The sequence below is a fragment of the Sesamum indicum genome, linkage group LG2 (assembly GCF_000512975.1).
Source record: "Sesamum indicum cultivar Zhongzhi No. 13 linkage group LG2, S_indicum_v1.0, whole genome shotgun sequence".
NCBI lineage: Eukaryota > Viridiplantae > Streptophyta > Magnoliopsida > Lamiales > Pedaliaceae > Sesamum > Sesamum indicum.
Genome location: NC_026146.1, coordinates 16,300,516 through 16,321,094, shown reverse-complemented (window position 1 = coordinate 16,321,094; position 20,579 = coordinate 16,300,516). Strand labels below are relative to the sequence as shown.

The following is a 20,579-nucleotide window of genomic DNA, read 5'->3' as shown; positions in this document are numbered from 1 at the left end:
ATTTTGGTTAATTTATGTTTCTCCATCTTGTCTTTCACTTATATATTTCTTGATAATTTCATCGTTACAAAATATATTTTAGAGCTTGTAATATATTAGATCTAATTTTATAAATACATTTATGAACTGTTTGTGTAACATAAAATTATAAAACTTGTAAAATGTTAGTAATAACAAAAAAAATCATGCTTAATTATTAGCAAAAATAAATTATATAATCATGCTATAGTGATTTTAAAAAATAATAATAATTACTTCTAATAAAGGGGGAAAAAAGAAAAAGAAAAGGCTATGTGGTGATGGGCTCGGCCGCACCTGATCCAACCTACCCCGGTACTCAAATTCAATGCCGGAAAAGGAAGATTCCAGTCTTCAAAAATGGGCGGGACCCACAGACAGCAGGTGTCCACTCACGATTCGCGCGTGTGTTACACCAAAACAAAGGCAGATTTGGACGTGGCGTGGCCCCTAGAGAGCGTGAAAGGCCACTGCAAGGTTTCCGAAACGGTACATTGAATGACACAGCTAACCGTACGGGGCGGTGGCTTGGGGCGTGTGTACTCACGCTCTCGGAGAAGATTCCGCTTCGATTCTTCTACCCCTTCCCCCAAAGTATATTCCCTTCCCTTCCCTTCCCACAAAAAGTTATTATACACAGAGAGAGAGAGAAAGCCAGGACGCTGAAATTGCAATTTTGGCCCATCACATTTCTAAAGTTTAAATTTCATCCTAATATTTGTCTTATTGTGCTAAAATTTCATATTTAGGATTTCCCCCCCTAATTTCACACTTTTATTAGTGGAAAATGTAAATATTCAAATTTTTTGTGTCATTTTCCAATAAGAAAAAAAATATATTGTCTTGCTTTTTCAGTCTCATTATTTTGAATATTTTTAACTATACAACCTAGTATTTGTTAGTAATCGGGAGTTTCTAAAGACAAAAATTCTGTCTCACCTCAATTCGCTTATTATGTAACAAACTTCTAAATATCTTTGAACTTATTTTTTTATGTATTGAAATAAATTTAACTAGAATTTTCTTAGCAGTATTTTACAATTTTGATCAGTAATATCTCTGATATTATATTTTTTTATATTTACATTCTACAAAATAAGTAAAATTCTTGATACTAACAGTGCGAATGTAATCTTAACATGTTTGAAGCTTGCGGAAGGAGTCAATGTGGAGATTGCCAAATTCTTCATCTTCATCAAATATGCAACTAATAAAAAAACATAAACAAATACTGCTCTAATTATTACCCTATACCAAATTCAAATTATGATTGATGAATCATTAGAACAATATTAAATTTTTTATAACTATTTTATGTTATTATTCACTCGCGACTGACTCAAATTTTTTAACAAGCATAAAGAATTATTGATTATATATACAAATTTAGTGTTTTGAATTCCATTATTCAATTATTTATGTGTAGTTCAGTTTGGCCAGTTTAATAATTACTGAATTAAAAAATAAAATTTCCCATAAGTGTATCTATTTATTGATATACAACAAAAATGTTATAACATGAATATTATAATAATGTTCAATTTACACATTTGCTACAGAATATTAAAATTTTTATAATTAAACTTTTTTCCGTAATTGGATCTCACTCAGTTCTATAAATATTTTCAGAGCAATCTACACAAGAACAACTTCATGTTGAATAAAATAATTTCTCAATTTATATAGTTTTGAATTATAAAGAACAATTTAATTAAAAGTATTGTAAATTCATAATATTAAACCAACTGTATTATGAAAATTATTCAAATGATTGACAAGAAGAAGGAAGTATCTGAGTGGAATATTCTAACATAGTATCAATAACAGAAGAAGAATACAAGAGCGCAATACTCGATCGAGAGGGAGAAAGAAAATGCTAAAATGCTATTGTTGATATGAAAAAAACAAAATTAAGTGGGCACAATTCGATGAACCAAAAACCTAAAGGGCAAAAAGACAAATTGCGGCAAGAGAGAGGAGCGCAGCTCATTGATCTTATCTAAATTATAATTACGTTGCGTCAATGGCAGCCCACATACGAGAATCGCCCCTCGAATATTCAACTTTCTCTCTCCCCCACTTTCTCTCTCTAAAGCTCAAGGAAAAAAACTCATATTCAAAGATTCGTCTGAACGCGACGCCCCGACCTCGACATTCTCACGCACCCCTTCTTCTCTCTCCTAAGCTTAAAAAACCAAAACAGAAACCGAAAGTCGGGAAATTTTTTGATTTTATTTATTTTTTCTTGCTTCTCTTCTCTCTCAGTTTATATATATAGAAAAAGAATAAAGTAAATAAAAATAGATAAACGTATGTAATAGCTATATATATATATATATACAGAGAGAGAGAGAGAGAGGCACCAGTTACATAAAATTGTTGTTGTGAACCAAGTTTATTCCATTTGGTGATTCTACTTAGATCCCTTTATTCTCGTATTTTCATTCGGATCTGTCTATGCTGAGACAAAACCAAACCTTTCTCCCCCGTTTTAATCTTCCCCCTTGTCTGGTCCCCAGCCCATTTCTAAAGCTAACTCCAATCCCATTTGAATCATATCAAGAATTATTTGTTAATCAAAGATGCTGATCAACAGCCATAATCACACTGATTTTTCCCACAAAATGCAGAGATGTCAGGATTATATCCACGCCTTAGAGGAAGAACGTCGCAAGATTCAAGTTTTCCAACGTGAACTCCCTCTTTGTCTGGAGCTTGTTACACAAGGTACGTATATTTCCATTCGTATATATATACATATACACACATACATCATACATGTATGTATAGAGGGATTTATGGAGACTCTATCTTGTGTTAGTTCAATTTTGTTTATTGTAGCGAATATGTAGAAATCTTGAAGACCATCTTTCATTTTTATGTTATTTGAAGTAATTCATATTTTTTAATGGGATTCCGTTTTCCTTTTGTGTATTTTCTTGCAGCAATTGAGGCATGCAAGCAGCAGTTATCAGGGACATCAAGCGAGTACAATTTACATGGGCAATCCGAATGTTCTGAGCAGACATCCAGCGACGTGCCAGTTTTCGAGGAGTTTATTCCTATTAAGAGGGCTTCTTCTCAGTCCGATGGTGAAGAACAGGAGTCGTCCAAGAAGCCAAAGAATGACAGTGATGTTAGTAATAAAGATGGGAAGAATTGTTATGACAAGAATTCCCAGAAATCAGACTGGCTTAGATCTGTGCAGCTATGGAATCAGACCTCAGATCCACCCCCCAAAGAGGTAATTTCGAACAGTTCTCTTTCAATTTCTGTATCTGGGACTTTGTAAATTTGGACAGAAAATCTCATCTTTTCAAGACTTTTGGGGTTTAGCATTCACCGAGAAAAGTGGCTGTCATGGAGGTGAAGAGAAATGGTAGTGGTGGCGCATTTCATCCATTTAAGAAGGAGAAAAGTGTTGCTACAACTGCTCCCTCACAAGGGCCAGCAGTGAATAAGTCAGTCCCACCGGCGTCCACCAGTTCAGCGGATACTGGCGGCAACAGTGGCGGTGGAAACAAGAAGGAAGAGAAAGAAGGGCAGTCTCAAAGAAAGGCCAGGCGGTGTTGGTCACCGGAGTTACATAGAAGATTCTTGCAAGCCCTTCAACAACTTGGCGGTTCACATGGTATGTACATACAGTAGAACAACATTATACCTTTCTTGATTGTAACTATGTATTTGTTTCTTACTGTTGATTGAATTTCTGTCTTGTTTCTTGCAGTTGCTACACCAAAACAGATTAGGGAGTTGATGAAGGTTGATGGGCTCACAAATGATGAAGTTAAAAGTCATTTACAGGTTTGTGTTCACAATTTTTATGTTTCTTTGGTACAGGAAAAGTGAGAAATTCTCAAAGATTCTCTTTGATTAATTAGTACAATCTTAATTCGGGGTCCAAGATTGTCATAATGCGAATAGCATCTGTTGATAACTTGTGAGGTGGAGAATCACTTTAAAATTTGGGCAGAAACTTTCATTTGAAGAAAAGATCAGTACTATTTATTTGAAATGCAAACAATAACAACAATAATGCAGAGAATCAACCACTTTTAATCCTTATCGATTGCGCTTGTGAAACAAGATTGTCTTTGTTCGCTTTATTCTTAGGCCCATTAAGTCCTAATCAGAAACACGCTTTCAAGATTCTTCCCACTGAACACAAGATCAAGAATTATATGTTATGTACTAAATCTTTTTTTATGTCAATTATCTGAATCTTTTCCATGTCATTTGTTGCAGAAATACCGTCTGCACACGAGAAGACCGAGTCCTTCCGTTCCAAACACCACCGCCACCACACAACCACCGCAATTTGTGGTGGTGGGAGGAATATGGGTGCCACCGGAGTATGCTTCAATGGCAACAACCGCCACGTCCGGGGAGGCATGCGCATCCGGTGTTGCCACCTCTAACGTGGGAATCTACGCCCCGGTTGCCTCTCTGCCACCACCCTTCCGAGAATCATCAGCCTCCCCTAAACAAAGACTAAATAGTAAGCCAATGCACTCCGATGATAGAGGCAGCCATAGTGAATGCCGCGGCCAATCACATTCCCCCGCCACCTCCTCCTCCACTCACACCACCACGGCCTCGCCGGCTTGCTGATTCGTTTTACTCTGTCAAAAAAATTGTAGAAAAACTTACGGCAACGACTCTGATCTTTCAGTAAAAATTATCGAGGAAATAGAGTCGAATTTTGTGTCGTTTTCGATCATCTTAATTTGTGTTATAATACATGTTAATTTGTATTTTCTTGTATGTTAGAGGCATGCATACTTGATAGTGACAGTGAGATTGATTAATCTTTGATGGAGTTTGATTCCCAGTGTACTGGACATCATATCGATCAGAATAAGTGATTATTAATTTTACAAGTGATTAGAGCTCAATTGCTTTTTTTCTTAGTGCTTTGTCAACTGGCAAACATTTTCCCTTTTGAATTCTGAATCGTCACCGTTGAGGGTCACGATCCACAAAGAAGGGAAGATCAAGGTAGATAAAAGGAAGACCTGTCTAACTAATCCATATTAAGATTCTTACTTTGTGAATATAATTTCAAAAAAATTGACCGGCAACATAAATCGTTGTCCAAATTATTAGTATGGGCCCATGTATAATCACAACTTACACGATTTTTATCAATAGTCGAATTATAAAATAAATTATAAAAGTAACAAAAATAACATAGAACTAGTAATACTTCATATTATCGTTAGAATTTATGTCATGAATACTAGTTGGTTAAATGCATTTTTTTATCTCATAATATAAATTATTTGGTATTTTCATCCTGTAATTTTTTGAGGTAATATTTTGATTCTATATCTTTTTAATTTTTATATTTTAAGTCCTTTTTTTTTTCACGGAATTCACGTCCACCAGTGAGACTCAAGCGAGTACAATTTACATTTCTCTCTAATCTTATTTTTCCATAATTATTATAATTTTTTATTTTTACAATTTTTTTTTATTATTTCACATTACATTAAAATTCTTTTTATATGCTCAGAAAACTGCGTGCCATAGCACGTCAAAAACAACATTAATTAAGAGATGATGAGCAACAAATAATGCCATTATTTGATGCCAACAAATGAAAAGACAAAGTTTGTTTGATTGGGTTAACGTTGGTTGGTTGGAGGAAGAGAGGAGGAGGATGATGGGTTTTGTCGTCGTGTAAGAATCCAAGGATGGAATAATGGAAGAATATTCTCGTGGCATAATTTGAAGCATATGCAACATCACTGTATTAGGTTTAGTTAGTGGAATTATCAATTAATTAACTAATTGCAAATTAGCAGTGTTAATTAAGTATTATTGTTAGTGGGTTTGTATTAGTAAGCAATGATTTTGATTGGACGAGTATATTCCATGTTTGTTTATATTATCTTGTGGGTAGGGTACGCATATACTCTGATCCCTCCAGAATCTTGTCAGATACCATTAATTAATCAACATTTTTAATTATATTTAATTTCTCATATGCTTCTCTCAACTCTCAAACACCTTATTAATATGGGACCCAAAAAATATAATTTAAAACTTATATATAAATAGTATTATAACAATATTCATATTTTAAAAAATAAGAATTTTGAAATAATATCGGGATGTTATTGGCTTTTATTTTCTTTTTTTCTAAAAAAAAAAACAAATTTTCTATTTCTTCTAGGAAAAATGCAATTATGAGTTTTATAACTATATATATTTAAAATTTTTATTTATATATATATATATATATGTTAATTCAACGTATGTAACCCGATTTCCGTTGTGGCAATGAACAAAAAATCAAATAAAATCTAGAGACTTTCCCTAATTAGGACAGCAAATTCTCAACATATCCCACGTTCCAAGAATTCTAAATCAGAATCTAATTTGTTAACATGTTAAATCAGTCCAAGGACTAGACAGGCCACGAGGACTACAACCTTTGTTTACCAATTAAATAATTATCTTACCTTAAATGAAAATTAGGCATGGAAGTGGGTGGGGGTGGGGGTGGGGGTGGGGGAGAGGGGGTTTAAAATTCTGGCCTTTGGAGTGCAAGTTGGGGCAAATGACTCTTGCCGTCACCTAAGGTACAACACAATTTCAAAGGACAAACAACAGAAAGCCTAGCTAGTACTAAATTTAATGCATGAAAGCCATTTTAGGACATTTTTCTCGTACTAATTAGTTTGACCTAACTTCACACAAATTGGTGCTTATCTCTCGGGGTCAACATTTTATATACGTGACCTCCTAATTAAGAAAGAATCTACATATTTTTTTTTGTGCTATGCATATCTCTTAATTATTATAATTATATATATATATATATATATAAATACACACACTAGACATGCTTATTGGTTCCAACTCCATAGTTGTTGAATATGTTGAAAAGTGATAAGATTAAATATTATTGGATATTAGTGAAATTCGGAGGAATATTCTAACATAATGGGCTCGTATAGCACAACCTTCTTATTTTTATCTACATATATCCTAATAATACTATTCGATTCAGCCATCACTATTGATATTTTTTTCTCATAAAAGACAACGCGTTTTAAGTCTCAACTGAAGCATAATTTGATGCAAATCATCGAACTAGTGAATTTTTTAATGAATTATCTGACAGTTGTCACGAATATTATATACAAAAACCAGCTCATTCTGTACTATTATTATTATATATTAAAGTCAAATGCCTGTCATGTCCACAACAGTCGTTCAATAACACACAAAAAGTAATTTTCAAACAGATCGTTCAGTTCTAGTATTACATGACAAATAATCACAAGATAACTTGAGGTACATTGTGCATATCCATAGTGCCCATCTTATCCTTGTTTGATTGACAAGGTGAAAATCATGTAAGAAATTCATGATCCTAGTTGAAACTTTTCTGGAAAGTGGTGGAATGCAGGACCGAAAGGGCATGAGGCATTGTTTCCAACTTCCAATTCTAACATATGCTCCCTAGCTAGCCAGCAACAATATTGTACACAGATATTGGTGTTGATTAGTGCAACTTTCTTGTCTTAATGGTGTGATTAGTTACATTGTTGGAGCTTAAGTACGTACTACAATTATATTCTTGATCTAAGTGTTGGGATTTGTAGGGTTTGGCTTTTTGGCTGCTCCTACGGACACTACGATAAAGTGCCCCATTGTAGCATATTTATTTAAGACCAAATGCATGTGCGTGCTGCATAGTCTAGCAACATTTGTAATAGTTAATTTTGAACTAATTAATATGGATTAACTTCGAATTTTCGGATTATTAGGTTATAACTATCCAGCATGCCGTAATACCACTAATTAACAAATTAGTGCACGGAATTCTTGTCTAGAGGTAAAGTTGAGCGATGATTTAACTCAAGTCGATCTGGACTCTGTGTGTCTGAGTCGAGTTTAAATGTTCAGATATTTCTAGCGTCAATCAAATACAAAAAGTAAGGAAATATATATAGCTTAATTGAAGAAACAACCTCATCCCAGATGTTTTAATAAATCTTAATTATCTCATGCCCGAGGGAGTGGTGAGCTACTATTATGGTTAATATACACCGTTTTTTTTTAAATCGGATTTAATTGGATCTAAATCAATTATATGGTAAGTGCAGTATATTTACAACGTGATTGGTGTATAGTTAAAAAAAAATAAACAATCAAATAGTAAGTGTATTGCATTTGCTGTGTGATTGATTTGGTTCAATCAAACTTAATTTGCGATAAGAATTTCCCGTCCTTTCTTTAATTTATCTACAATAACTTACATTCAGGCTTTGTTTGGTTTAAAAATTATTTGATATAATTCAAAGAGAAGTAATTCTCAAATATTTTTATTTATTTGGTGTAGAGAAAATAAATTAGAGACAAAAAACTAATTTTTATAATTTTATCCGTTAAGCATTTATCTTCATGTATTAAAAAAATAAATAAGTTGATAAATACTAAGGTATTGAAGTACTAAAAAATTGAAAATTAAACCTGAAAACATACTAAATAAATAACTGAATCAAACAAGAGTAAGTTTTAAATGCCAATATGTCAAATAAAGATAAGTGTCTTTTTAATTCTAAATTATCGATTTCTTTCAATCGCATAAAAATTTCTGTCGAAAACCTCAAAGATACCATAATGAATATTTGTGCGGGAGAAAAATAAAATTGGTATTTCTTTGTTTTTTTAGAAAGTGTTTGTGCAAGTTTTAGAAAAACGTTTTTCAACTTTTGGTTTCAAAAGAGTACTTTTGATGTGTTTGAAATGACAACTTTTACTTCTGAAACTGCTAAAAAAATCGCTTTTATGTCAAAAACTATAAGCAACTTGGGTGCTTTTAGCTGCTTTGGCTTTTTTGTAAATGAACTCAACTTCATTTTACTATTTTATCCTCATTATAATAATTTTAATTCAACTTTACACATTTTAATTTATTTTTAAAATTTCATATTTAAGGTTGGTATTGAATTTTTTAACTAATATGAATAATTTAACAAAAATCAAATTTGCACTTTCATATATTATATATTGTATAATTTTTATATTTTATTTGCTATATTATCTAATTATATTATTCTTTTATTATTAAAAATATAAATTAAATGGCTATGATTAATTTTTTGCATTCATACAAGTTTAATTATTGTGTACGAATCAACAATTATATTACTTAATGTGAGCATTATTAAATTAAACATTCATTTTTTCTATAATATTTTAGAAAATATAAAATACACTAGTCGAAATGAAATTTATTATTTTTTATGAAAAAATACTTGTTATTGACAGAAAACAAATACAAATACAAGCAAAAATAATATCTTTTTAACAAATGAGACAAAATGATCTTTAATCAATTAAGTTTGTTTTAAAAATAATTTTCCTCCAAACATTGTCCAAGTTAGCTTTTGTCTGCTTTTTACTTCATTTACGAACGATGCCCACTTTTAATTTTACTATACTTTCAACTTCTTTTTTTAATATTCTCTTTTACTTTTACTTTCTGTATACAGCCAGTATTCATTCCAACGTGACAAATTCTTAAATAAAATTTTAATTTAGATCGGAAATGGGGAGCAACTAAAGTTCCATCTGTTTATAACGTTTTACGGAAATATCTTTGACTGTGGTGGTAAACATCTACAAAAGGAGCTACCCCATCACCTTGGCTGAGTTTAGTATATGAATGCATGATTCTCGCGTTTTTTGACTAGAATGTCGCATTTGACGTTCTAATAAGAAACCATTAACTTAAGACGACGCCAAATCTGCAGACTTGGTATAAATTTTGAAAAAGCGGGCGAGCAGCATAAAATGTTGACGATGGGCATTCACTTGTTAACAAAAAGTATCTGTAATTATATCAAATTTTAAAAAGCCTTGCTAATCCCAACCTTAAAACGTCTTTGTGGGATGGGATTCTAATGTATAAAGAGCCCAATTCGTGCAACTTCCAGCTTGATTTGAGGGGCCCCAACTGTCAAGATTGCTATAAGCCCATCCAACGAACTATCTGTGATTGATCGATGCATTTCTAATGCTCTGATGCTGTTTCGGTCATTGGTACTGAACAAGACTCGCATGCATAATTGTTAAATCGCGTTCCAAGCATATATAGAGCCTATAGTCGAACTTCCCTGTAACTTGAAATCTAATATACAGAAGATTCATCAAAGTGCACAAAATTCAGAGGCTTGAGACTACTTCATTTACGACTTTTGTATTATGAACTGTTCAGAGGTACGAAATTTCCAGGGGTACTCCGGGTGTAGGCTCTAGCACTTTTGCGTCCGGTAGTTCTTTTGATAAAATTTCCTGCATTGCGTCAGCAGCAAAATATACGCATTACTGAGTGGAATTATTAGCGTAGCCAGAAATGTCAATAATGAAAATGAACTGTCATTGAACTTGCACCGGTTAAACTCTTTCTCATGAGTATAGCTTAAGCTTTTAGAGGCCGTGGTGGAAGTCGTATCATCATAAGATTGAAGTTCGGGTATTCTCCATTGTTACATCATATTGTACTATATATGTAAAAACCATGAAGAAATCTGAACAAGGAGATGTTAAGAAGATTTTGCGATCGTTTTGGTACCATCAACATTTTCAAAAAGTTCACATGCATTTTTGCTAATATGCCATTTGGTTATGACAAAAGATGAAATGCTCAAAACCCAGTGTTCTGCCTCAGAAAACCATACCTTGAACGATTCTATGGTTCCTTGCGCCTCAATAAGACTAGAAAGCAGCCCCTTGCTATCAAGGTCACCATTTTGCATGGGAACGATAAACCTGAAACAAGAACCAGTAGCAAGACTTAAAGAATCTTCCATTATCACATGTAACTCTTCAGTTAAAAACATCAAACCCTGACATACTTGGCCTGCAGTAACTTTGAAAGCCGAACTGCATCTTCTTGTCCAGAAACCAATGTGAAATTCGGCAGAAGTTGCTTGATGACTGGTGTAATGACAATGTCAGCCCGTTTGTTCTCTAGAAAATTCTCATTGTATACACAATGGGGTTCGTAGTACAGTCTCAGCTGGCCTTCAGGAGAGGTCACAAGATAGCTGGAGAACATTTTGTTTAGCAAATATGCATTAATATGAATTGAAGACAAGCGTGATGACTTGTATGGTCAAGAATCTACCCATTCTCAGGACGCTGCCAAGGAGGGCCTAATACCGGCCCTGCGGTCGCTTGAAATTTAACTGATGAACCATTACTGAGTTGTACTTCTGAGCCTTGACCAGGTTCCAAATACGTTACCTAGAATATTGCAAAGGAAGTAAGTATCCTGTGCCGGCATGTAACAGAGTTATTTTCCTTACAATCAAGGCAAATAATTATCTTTAGTGTAAGGAATTGTTCAGGGTATTGATGAAGCTAAAGAGTGAGTGTGGACATCCATCAGTGTGTTTATCATAACATCATCTCAAGCGACGTATGAAGGTAAAAAGTAGGGAATATACAAAGTAAAAAGTAGCTAGATACTAATAGTAATTATTGCTTCGTTTGTTTCCATTGAGTGACAAACTGTGTAAAAGTAAGCTCAGACAAATCTAAAATATAACACATCAAAGAAGAAAACGAGAGTAAGAAAAGCTTCGGCCTAGAACTACTCTCTGACAATGAGTCTTCAGTTAAATAACTTTCTATCTATGAAAGTGAGCCGAATTTATGAACTTACAACTAAGTTTATGTAATATAGTTAATCAAGAAATACTTCTTACAACAAAACAACCCCAAAGTTTTAAACTTAAAACTAGAACAGTGGTGATTCTCTTTGCATCTGGGATGAACATTTATACAAACAATACTCCAACAAATGCATTAACTAAATGTAAGAACAATTACCAAAACAGAACTTACATTGCTGAATAGGGGATCCAAGAGTGCCTTAGCGTTAGGAGTCGAGATAACTCTGAGGTTTGGCAACTTCTGGGAAAGGGGCTTCAAAGTTTTCAAGTGACAGTGATCATCAAGACTTTGGGTAATTAGTAAGCAATCAATTTGAGGAAGATCATCAAGCTGCAGAAAACACACCTCATATCACTTCAAAATCTCAGCATTATACGTCAACAATGATTATGCAAAACCCGAGTATTGCCCAAGAGAATTAACTAGACTCGAGCAAATAAATAGTACCTTGAAGTTTTTCAAGAACTTCTTGGCAGCGTCATAAAGCCAAGGAATTCCAAAGTCCAGGTTCCCCACCAAGATTGGATCAACCAATATTCTCACCCCTCCCACTTCCCATAACCAGCTATTACCCTACTCCAAGAATTCAAAAACACTTAATTTCAGCCATAATTCTCAATTTCCACAAGAAAACAAGAACCCGTATCAAGAAATTCAATTCCCACCTCAAGATAAGTGAGTTTGAAAATATCAGTCCCTGAATCACTTGACTCTGCTATTTTCTCTTCTGACACCAAAGCAGAAACTTTCTTATATAACCTGTCAAATAATTTCAATATTCCGCAAACTCACTAACAGGACTACACCCAAATGTAAAACTAAATAAAAATTGTAGCAATAAAGAATTAAAACTCATAAGAAAACCTGGAAGTTGAGAGCTTCAATGTACTAGGATTGCTGGGAAAGGAAGTTTCTTGAGGTAAGATGAAGTGGATTGCTGATAATGGGGACATGGGTTTTCTAAGACATGGTTCGGGGAAGTAGTGGAAAGAACTAAACTGAATAGCCATTATCGTTCCTGCCCCTTAAAATGAGCTTTTTGATGCTATAAATGAACCTGCTTTTTCTTGTTATTTCTTTGCGAAGCTCAGAGCAGCACCGCAGAAGTTTACGCAGAGCACGTTTTTCTGCAATTTTCTTATTTAGAGTTTGAACAACCTGGTAGATACCCAACTAAATTAACGGTCATTCGAGAAGCCAATTGTTTTAGGTGGCCTTGATGTTGCCACATGGCAAACGTGCAACCAAAAATCTTAACCTCTGGACTCTTGGTTTTGGTTTTGGTTTTGTGTTGGACATTCTCTTGTGGTTTAGATGTAAAATAGTGGGCCAAATTGTTTGCTCACTGCTACTGAGATTTTTTCAGACTCACCGACCATTAAGTCCACTCTGTTAAGTAACTTTGGGTTCATTACTTATAGGCTTGGTTGCTAGAGCAGTGTCTTTTTGGAGTTTCTCAAATCAAGATTTTGCAATTTGTTTATTTATCTCGAGGAAAGAAAAACGATTATGTTAGGTTCATGATTCCTTCCAAGGCAACTTCATTTGATCCGAAGGACTGCTCTTTTCCCGCAGATTTCTCACACTTTCGGTCTTACACAAAACACACAGCTACTCGAGTTAACATGCCTGTCCAGAGTTTGTGATTGGAGTTGGTTATTGCAAGGCACATGAACATTGCACCTGTATAAATTCGCCGTAGAAAACAGTATCAAAATCTCAGTATTGACTGCCAAACAAGGATTCATAAACTCAAAAATCAAACCAGTCCAACCCTCTTTAACTGCATAAAAAATAGTAGACTTTCCATGATAAAGTTGAATATACACAGCAATCTTGTAGAGAAAAGCCTGGAGAGCTCGATACGAAAGCTTCCTCCCCACAGTCCACTGTACAGATTTCGCACACTTCACAATTTGAAAACAAGTGTTCTTTCCCATCTTTTGGGATGATAAGGAATGAGAGTGACGATTTTTACACCTTCAGGGAAAGGCAATTCATCATTCCAAGGGACCTTTTCACGCCAGACAAATTCATTCTCATGTTCATATTTCCGCAGCAGACAAGTTAACTCATCGATCATGTGCTTATAGATTGATGTCCACGACTCTTCTTTTGGTACGTTTTTCTTTGCATTTGCTAAAGCCAAACGAAGAACTCCGACAGCAATACCAATTTTACCATCATTTTTTAGGCTTCCAGCGAGGTACTTGTAACTCATCAACTCATGTAGAGTTTTGCAACCAAGTATAAAATCCTGCACAGACCAGGAGGAGCAGATAATCTTTATCAGTTTACCAACTTCTCAAAAAAGGTAGCAATGCTTATAAAATGAGGACAATGGTATGGGTGAATCCCCACGCAAACACAAAACAACAAATCTTATTTCAGAGAACACAAGAATCCAAAGTACCTAGCTTATGGTGCATGGGTCCTCACCCACATTCGCTTTATTGCCAGCAATTTACAATGCTTTACATATAGTTCATGGATGGTAATATATTACAATTGTACAATTATTTTATCCTAGTAAGAGAAACTTGAGCGACTACAACTTAGAGTGGTTCATGTCTGAATTATGTAAAATCTATATTTTTAGTGTATTGATTTTCTCTATGGTTAGATACACTATACTTCTGTTCCAATTCCTCACAATAGTTGCACTATGCTAACTGACATCTCCAAAAACGAGTATCATGAAACATTTTAACATATGTAAAAGTATTGAACTCGTCATTTGCTCAAAGGAGTGCTGGTTGTCACATATGAACGGAAGTGAAGTCAATTATACGTCAGTCCAAAGTGCCACATACCAGAAGGCGGGATGAAATATCCTTGCATTCTTTTGTCGCAACTTGCCACATATTAAGAGCTTCAACCAGAAATTCTACAATGCCCCAGTGCAATTTTGCTAAAAGGCCTTCTGTTTTACCATTTTTTTCAGCCTTCCTTGCAGCTACAGCCTAAACAAAATTTCAAAATGAAGCTGCCCAATTATAACCAAGAACAAAAGGAACTTATTGTCATTAAAATTTACAGCAAAGCCATTCAGCAGCCGAAGCTGATATACTTAACCATCTGAAAAGGATATACGAAAATTTCAGTAGTAGAGGACATAATTATAGGAAATGTCGTACATAATTTACACACACCTGGGCCTTTGCCAAGCAAATGAGGCTCATGATAGAAGACACACTAGGTGTAGCTTCTGGTGGCCTCACTTGGTTAGAAGGTAAACTAGTAAGAACTTCCTGAGCTAAATAGTTATATAATCCAGCAGCTTTTCTGAAAAGGGTGGCAGATTGAACCAGATCTGCATTGATGGACAATAATAAAGTTACCAGTTACACATGTCTAACCAGTAGTATCATGTAACAATTACACTTACCTGATGTCACAACTTCCAGAGCTTGCTCACAAAGTAATGCACCATAAAGGAAAAGGGTCATCCCAAGCTCAAAATACATATCGTTGACCTGATAGAACTTTGGACCTTGGAGGTGAAAAATAGAAGACGGGGTAAGCACACTACTCCATCTTACATTGAGTCCTGAGATCCAGAAAATCATTCGTCCGCTTTTTCTATTCAAATTGACGTGGTGAACCAGGTTCTCCAATAAAGGCAAATAGCGTTCCAACTTCTGAATGTCCTGAGAAAATTTCAACAAAAAATTAAACCAAGGAACTTTATAAAATTCGTCCAGTTTGTTTTTACAACTGTTTAAGGAACTGGACTACTTTGAATACGATCTCTGTGAAGCTATTACTACATAGAGCTCAATTGCACCAACGTTGTAGTTCATAAGAACCATAAATCGGAAAGCACAGTTAAGACATGAAAATGATAACATCTCAAAAAGCTTCCTCAAACATACAATAGTAATGTTTTTACCTGTTCACAACGGGATGTCAGACCTCCAGACATTTCCCTTGCAATAGCCTCTGTAACAGAGCTGCTCTCATTAATAGACACCTCGATTGCTTTACGCTTGGAGCTCAACTCTTTGAGTTGTTCAAGGGTGCCTGGATCACTAGCCAAAAGCACATCTTGATATACAACCTAGCAATTGTAACATGTTACATCAGCAACCGACTTGCGCATGGGAGACAAAGAAAGAAAGCAGCATAAAAGAGAACCCTTCATATAATTCTAGGGCAGTTGTTTCTGACAGACTATGAAGTCTAAAGCATCAAATTAATATTTAATACTGGAAGAACTATGTGAAACATGAGTGTTAGGCAGATATTACTCATGGAATGCATTTGCTTGGATTTAAATAATACAGCAAAAACCAAGTGAAAAATGAATGTTACGGTGGTGTCCCTCATGGAATGTATTTGCTTCAACTTGAGCCCACAAAAAAACCATCCCACAAAATCGAGTTCCAAGAATCTTCAGAGAGTTTAAGAACACAAAGTTGGTGGAATATGAATCAGAAATGATCCATTAATCCCGAACAATCAATTATGTGAAACCAAACATTTCTTAAATCTTTTATTACATGTTAAGAGACAGGTATGGCGGAAGAAAAATGTCTATCTGGAAACAACTAAGTTTGCCATTTGATCAAGCTAGCAGCTTTAGCTCTTCTTTCCTCGTAATCTAAATGGCTCAAGAATCATAGTGCTAATGCACTAATCCCAACTTAGAACTCAAAAAACGTGAAACAAGCATCGTCACCTCTAACAAATAACTTACAAATTGATGAATAGGATTACGAACAAAATCCCATAATGTTCATTGTTATGGTAGATTAAACACAAATATATATGAGTAAAAGTTTGCTCATTTCAACAATTCAACACCTTCTCCACGAACCTAAATCATTAGATATGAAGGAATTGGAATATACGGGGTAGAACAAAACAGAAACCACTGAGTATAAACAAAAGACGGGACATACCGGCTTGGTTTTCAACTTGGAAAGGCCTGGGAAACTTATCATCATCTTCACAAAGCCTAGGCCCACAACGAAGAATCTCTCTACGAAGACAAAAACAATGCTGATTCCCCCATAGGGAATCGGATCAAATTCCAGTCTTTCACTCAAATCCCATTACAAAAACAGAGAGGATGAAAAACCCGTGGCTTCAAAAGTCCAAAATCCCACTTCAGATACACTGTCTATATTCGAAGTACTACTACTGCTATACATCAAAGTCTTCCGTATCCGCTCCAATTTGGATTTCGCTGCTATACCTGAAAAACAGTGAAATGAAGCGGAAGATTGATCTGAAACCACCTAGAAATTACTGATAATTATTTTATCCACTTCAAGAAAGACTTTATCGATCATCTTTTATATGTATACATAACAATGGATATTTCATATGTGGTGTGTAATAAAATATATATACATATACATATATATCGTATCTAATCGTTCACAAAATCGGGTCGTTTTCGGAGTAGCTCATTCAAACGTGTGTACTGTCGCCTGTTCCTTCTCAACTAAGAATTCCAATGGTTTTACGGGTCGACGCGTTGGGTTCTGAGTGGACCCGGCCACACGGGTTGGGTTCCCGCGGGTCCACACCCTTCTTGTGGCGGTCGGGCCGAATTCGCCTTGTCCATTTATTACTAAATATTATAAAATACTTGATAATCTTTTTAAGAGAGAATTTATAAATCAAAAATAAATTTTAAAAATTTATAAAGTCTCTAGTTTCTATATACAATTTTAACATTTTCTTTTTAAATTAACTATAAAATATTCATTACTACTACGTTTAATACAAGTTTCATTCAATATGAAACGTGTCGTATTTCTAGTAATATAAAAAATAAAGATTCTCTATATTTATAAATTATGGTTAATGATATTGTTGTATTCATTCGTAGATATGATAAATATGACATGATGGTTACTTTTATTTTTCATTAAAATATAATTTGTTGATTTATATTTTTATTCTTATTTCTATTTTATTTTAAAATATAAAAACTTATTGATTTTATCACATAGAAACAACGTGTCAGGACAATTTGAACATATGTTGATGAAGAGAAACCAAAAAAAAAAACATATTTTATAGAAAAGCATAGAAAACTTTATTAGTATAAAATTTAAAAATAAATAGGTTATAGCTAATATTTGAAAATTATCAATTATTAATTTGTCTGATATTATATTTGTATGAGATTTATCTTGTGATATGTGAAATGAATAAAAAAAAATTATAAAAAAGAATTAGCAAATTATCCCAACATATTTTAGAAAATAAAGTAAATTATTTTTTTTATCAACGATTTAAATAAAGGGTACTGCTTCAATATTCAAATATATATTTAAATAAAGGGTACTGCCATTTTTTCACAATATTTTTTTTTTCTGCTCATTTCTCATACTACAGGAGATAAATTGCATTTTTTGCTATATTATATGGGTGTGCTTAAAGAGAAAAACAAATAAACTTATTTTAAAATTTTGAGTATAGTACTTTTTCGGGTAAATTACATTTTTTGTCCCATAAGTGGATCCAATTTCAATTTTAGTCCCATACTAAGGGCAATTCGCACATTTGGTCCCGTAAGTGGATTTTTTTTTCAATTTCAATCCCGGTTGGGGATTTCCGTTAAAACTTAACGGCAGCTGCTGAAATCCATTAGGTGCTGTTAAATATGAAGGGAAAGCATGGAGAATTGGGGGGAAAATCAACAACTTGGTGGAAATTACATTATACCCTCTTTCTTCTATTTAAATGTAATTTTTCAAAAGAAATATTGGGATCTATTTTTATGTAATTTGTGCAATTTTATTTTTGAAGCTATGTGTAATATCTGAAAATATGTTTCGATTTTTGTAATGTATGTTAAATTTATGTAATCAGTGTTAATTTTATTTAATTTCTATAATTTATGAAAAATATAGTTTAATGTGATATTTAATATCTGAAAATAATAAAAAATATGATATTCTGAATACTTTTGAAATGTCTGAACTTAATGTGAATTTTTTTCTGTAATGATGCAATTCTAAAAATTTATATTTTTTGAAAAATTGCTGAAAAGAGTTTCTGAAATTTTTTTAAATTTATTTTTCTGAAATTTTTCTGAAAATGTATGAAATTTCTGCAATTTATTTCATTTCTTCTGAAATTCCTAAATTTTTTAAATTATTTCTGAAATTTTTTAAATTTATTTTAATTTTTCTGTAATCCTATGAATATTAGGAAAAAAAGTTGGGATTTAATTTTACGTAATTTCTAGAAAGTATGTGTAATTTTATGAATATGTATAACTTGTGTAAATTTTATGAATATGTGTAATTTGTGTTGTTTTATAATTTGTGTTAATTTAAGAAAATATGTGTAATTTCTGAAAAAATTTTGAATTTATTTTTCTGAAATTTTTTGGTAATTCCTAAAATTATATATTTATGTATTTTTTAAATTTTATTTTAATTTTTCTATAATCTTATGAATATTAGGGGAAAAAATTGGAATTTAATTTTGTGTAATTTTTTGAAAATGTGTGTAACTTGTGTAATTTAAATCTCATTTCTTCATTTAAATAGAAGGAAGAGGGTATAGTGTAATTTCCACCAAGTTGTTGATTTTTCCTCCAATTCTTCATGCTTTCCCTCCAATTCTACATGCTTTCCCTCCATATTTAACAACACCTAACGGATTTCAGCAGCTGCCGTTAAGTTTTAACGGAAATCCCCAACCGGGACTGAAATTGGAAAAAAAATCCACTTATGGGACCAAATGTGCGAATTGCCCTTAGTATGGGACTAAAATTGGAATCGGGTCCACTTATGGAACCAAAAATGTAATTTACCCGTACTTTTTCGGTACTATTTATAGATTATAATCTCGACTCAGTGTGTAAGAGAAATAAAATAATCCCACTCTTAATAATCATTTCTTAAAGTGCAAGTAAATTCAAATTTTTCATTGTTTCACTCATCAAATTTCCTTCCATTTAAATATGGACCTTTCGGTTTATTGAAATTAATCTTCCAATCATGTTATTTCATCAAGTTAAAATATGCAAATTTAAATTTCATTTATTTTCTTGAAAAAAGATTCAATTATGATAGTAATTTCAATATTTTCTAATAATTTTATAATTATAATTTTTTTTCTCTCATCCAATACCCCACGTTTCTCACTCACATTATTTCTGCATGTCACTTTTTTCCCCCTCATAATTTTTTATTTTTTTAATAAGCTCACAATTAAAAATAATGTTTAATAATGTTTTATCCTTGACCTCACTCCACAATTTTTTTCTTCATAGGGATTATTTTCTTTTTCATCATCATGATTATTTTTTTCTATTATTTTGTTTTATTTGTTCACTAAAATCATGATTTTTCTTATATGTTTGTAGAACCGTGTGCTGCGCGATTAAATTCGATAAATACCATTCATTATTTTTTTTCTTGTAAATAACCCACAAAAAAAAAGTAAAATTATGAATAAAATGGAAATAAAAGAGAAATTACATAATATGAAAAATACAAACTATTTATAATTAGAACACATAGAAATAAATTGGTTTTAAAATAAATAAATGGAAAAATAAGTTTAAATATACATAACGTAAATTCTTAGATGGATTTCAAGAGAAAGTACAAAGTGGTATTGGGATTTTTTTTAATAAGCTTTATTTATTATATATCATTTATTATGTTCAAACTCAAATATTATTTTTAATATATTAATATTTAAAAAAAATATAAATAAAATAAACAAATATACATATAAAAGAAATGGAAATAAAATATTGTAATAAAAAATACATTATATAATACATTCGTGTAACTCAAAAACACGATATTTTACGAGACATGAACTCACCACTCAAAACGTAGTTTTGGAGTCGTCTCTTTTTTATTGGGTCAATTAAACTG

At 32.9% G+C, this 20,579-nt stretch overlaps 3 protein-coding genes across 3 annotated transcripts; 1 reads left to right on the top strand and 2 right to left on the bottom strand.

The window, feature by feature from the left end:
• On the top strand, positions 2,283 to 4,898 carry LOC105156412 (myb family transcription factor EFM). The gene is made up of 5 exons (XM_011072530.2): positions 2,283 to 2,745; positions 2,964 to 3,262; positions 3,355 to 3,649; positions 3,746 to 3,822; positions 4,264 to 4,898. The coding sequence occupies exons 1-5, from the start codon at positions 2,601 to 2,603 to the stop codon at positions 4,627 to 4,629; spliced, it is 1,182 nt and encodes a 393-aa protein (XP_011070832.1). The 5' UTR covers positions 2,283 to 2,600; the 3' UTR covers positions 4,630 to 4,898.
• LOC105156411 lies at positions 10,082 to 13,311 on the bottom strand. Its single transcript, XM_011072529.2, has 8 exons — positions 12,583 to 13,311; positions 12,384 to 12,477; positions 12,166 to 12,291; positions 11,890 to 12,048; positions 11,168 to 11,286; positions 10,896 to 11,087; positions 10,719 to 10,809; positions 10,082 to 10,332 (listed from the first exon to the last, which is right to left on the bottom strand). Exons 1-8 carry the CDS (start codon positions 12,726 to 12,728, stop codon positions 10,252 to 10,254), a joined length of 1,008 nt encoding a protein of 335 aa, XP_011070831.1. The 5' UTR covers positions 12,729 to 13,311; the 3' UTR covers positions 10,082 to 10,251.
• LOC105156409 lies at positions 13,480 to 17,159 on the bottom strand. Its single transcript, XM_011072528.2, has 6 exons — positions 16,623 to 17,159; positions 15,611 to 15,778; positions 15,107 to 15,368; positions 14,871 to 15,031; positions 14,532 to 14,681; positions 13,480 to 13,975 (listed from the first exon to the last, which is right to left on the bottom strand). Exons 1-6 carry the CDS (start codon positions 16,665 to 16,667, stop codon positions 13,628 to 13,630), a joined length of 1,134 nt encoding a protein of 377 aa, XP_011070830.1. The 5' UTR covers positions 16,668 to 17,159; the 3' UTR covers positions 13,480 to 13,627.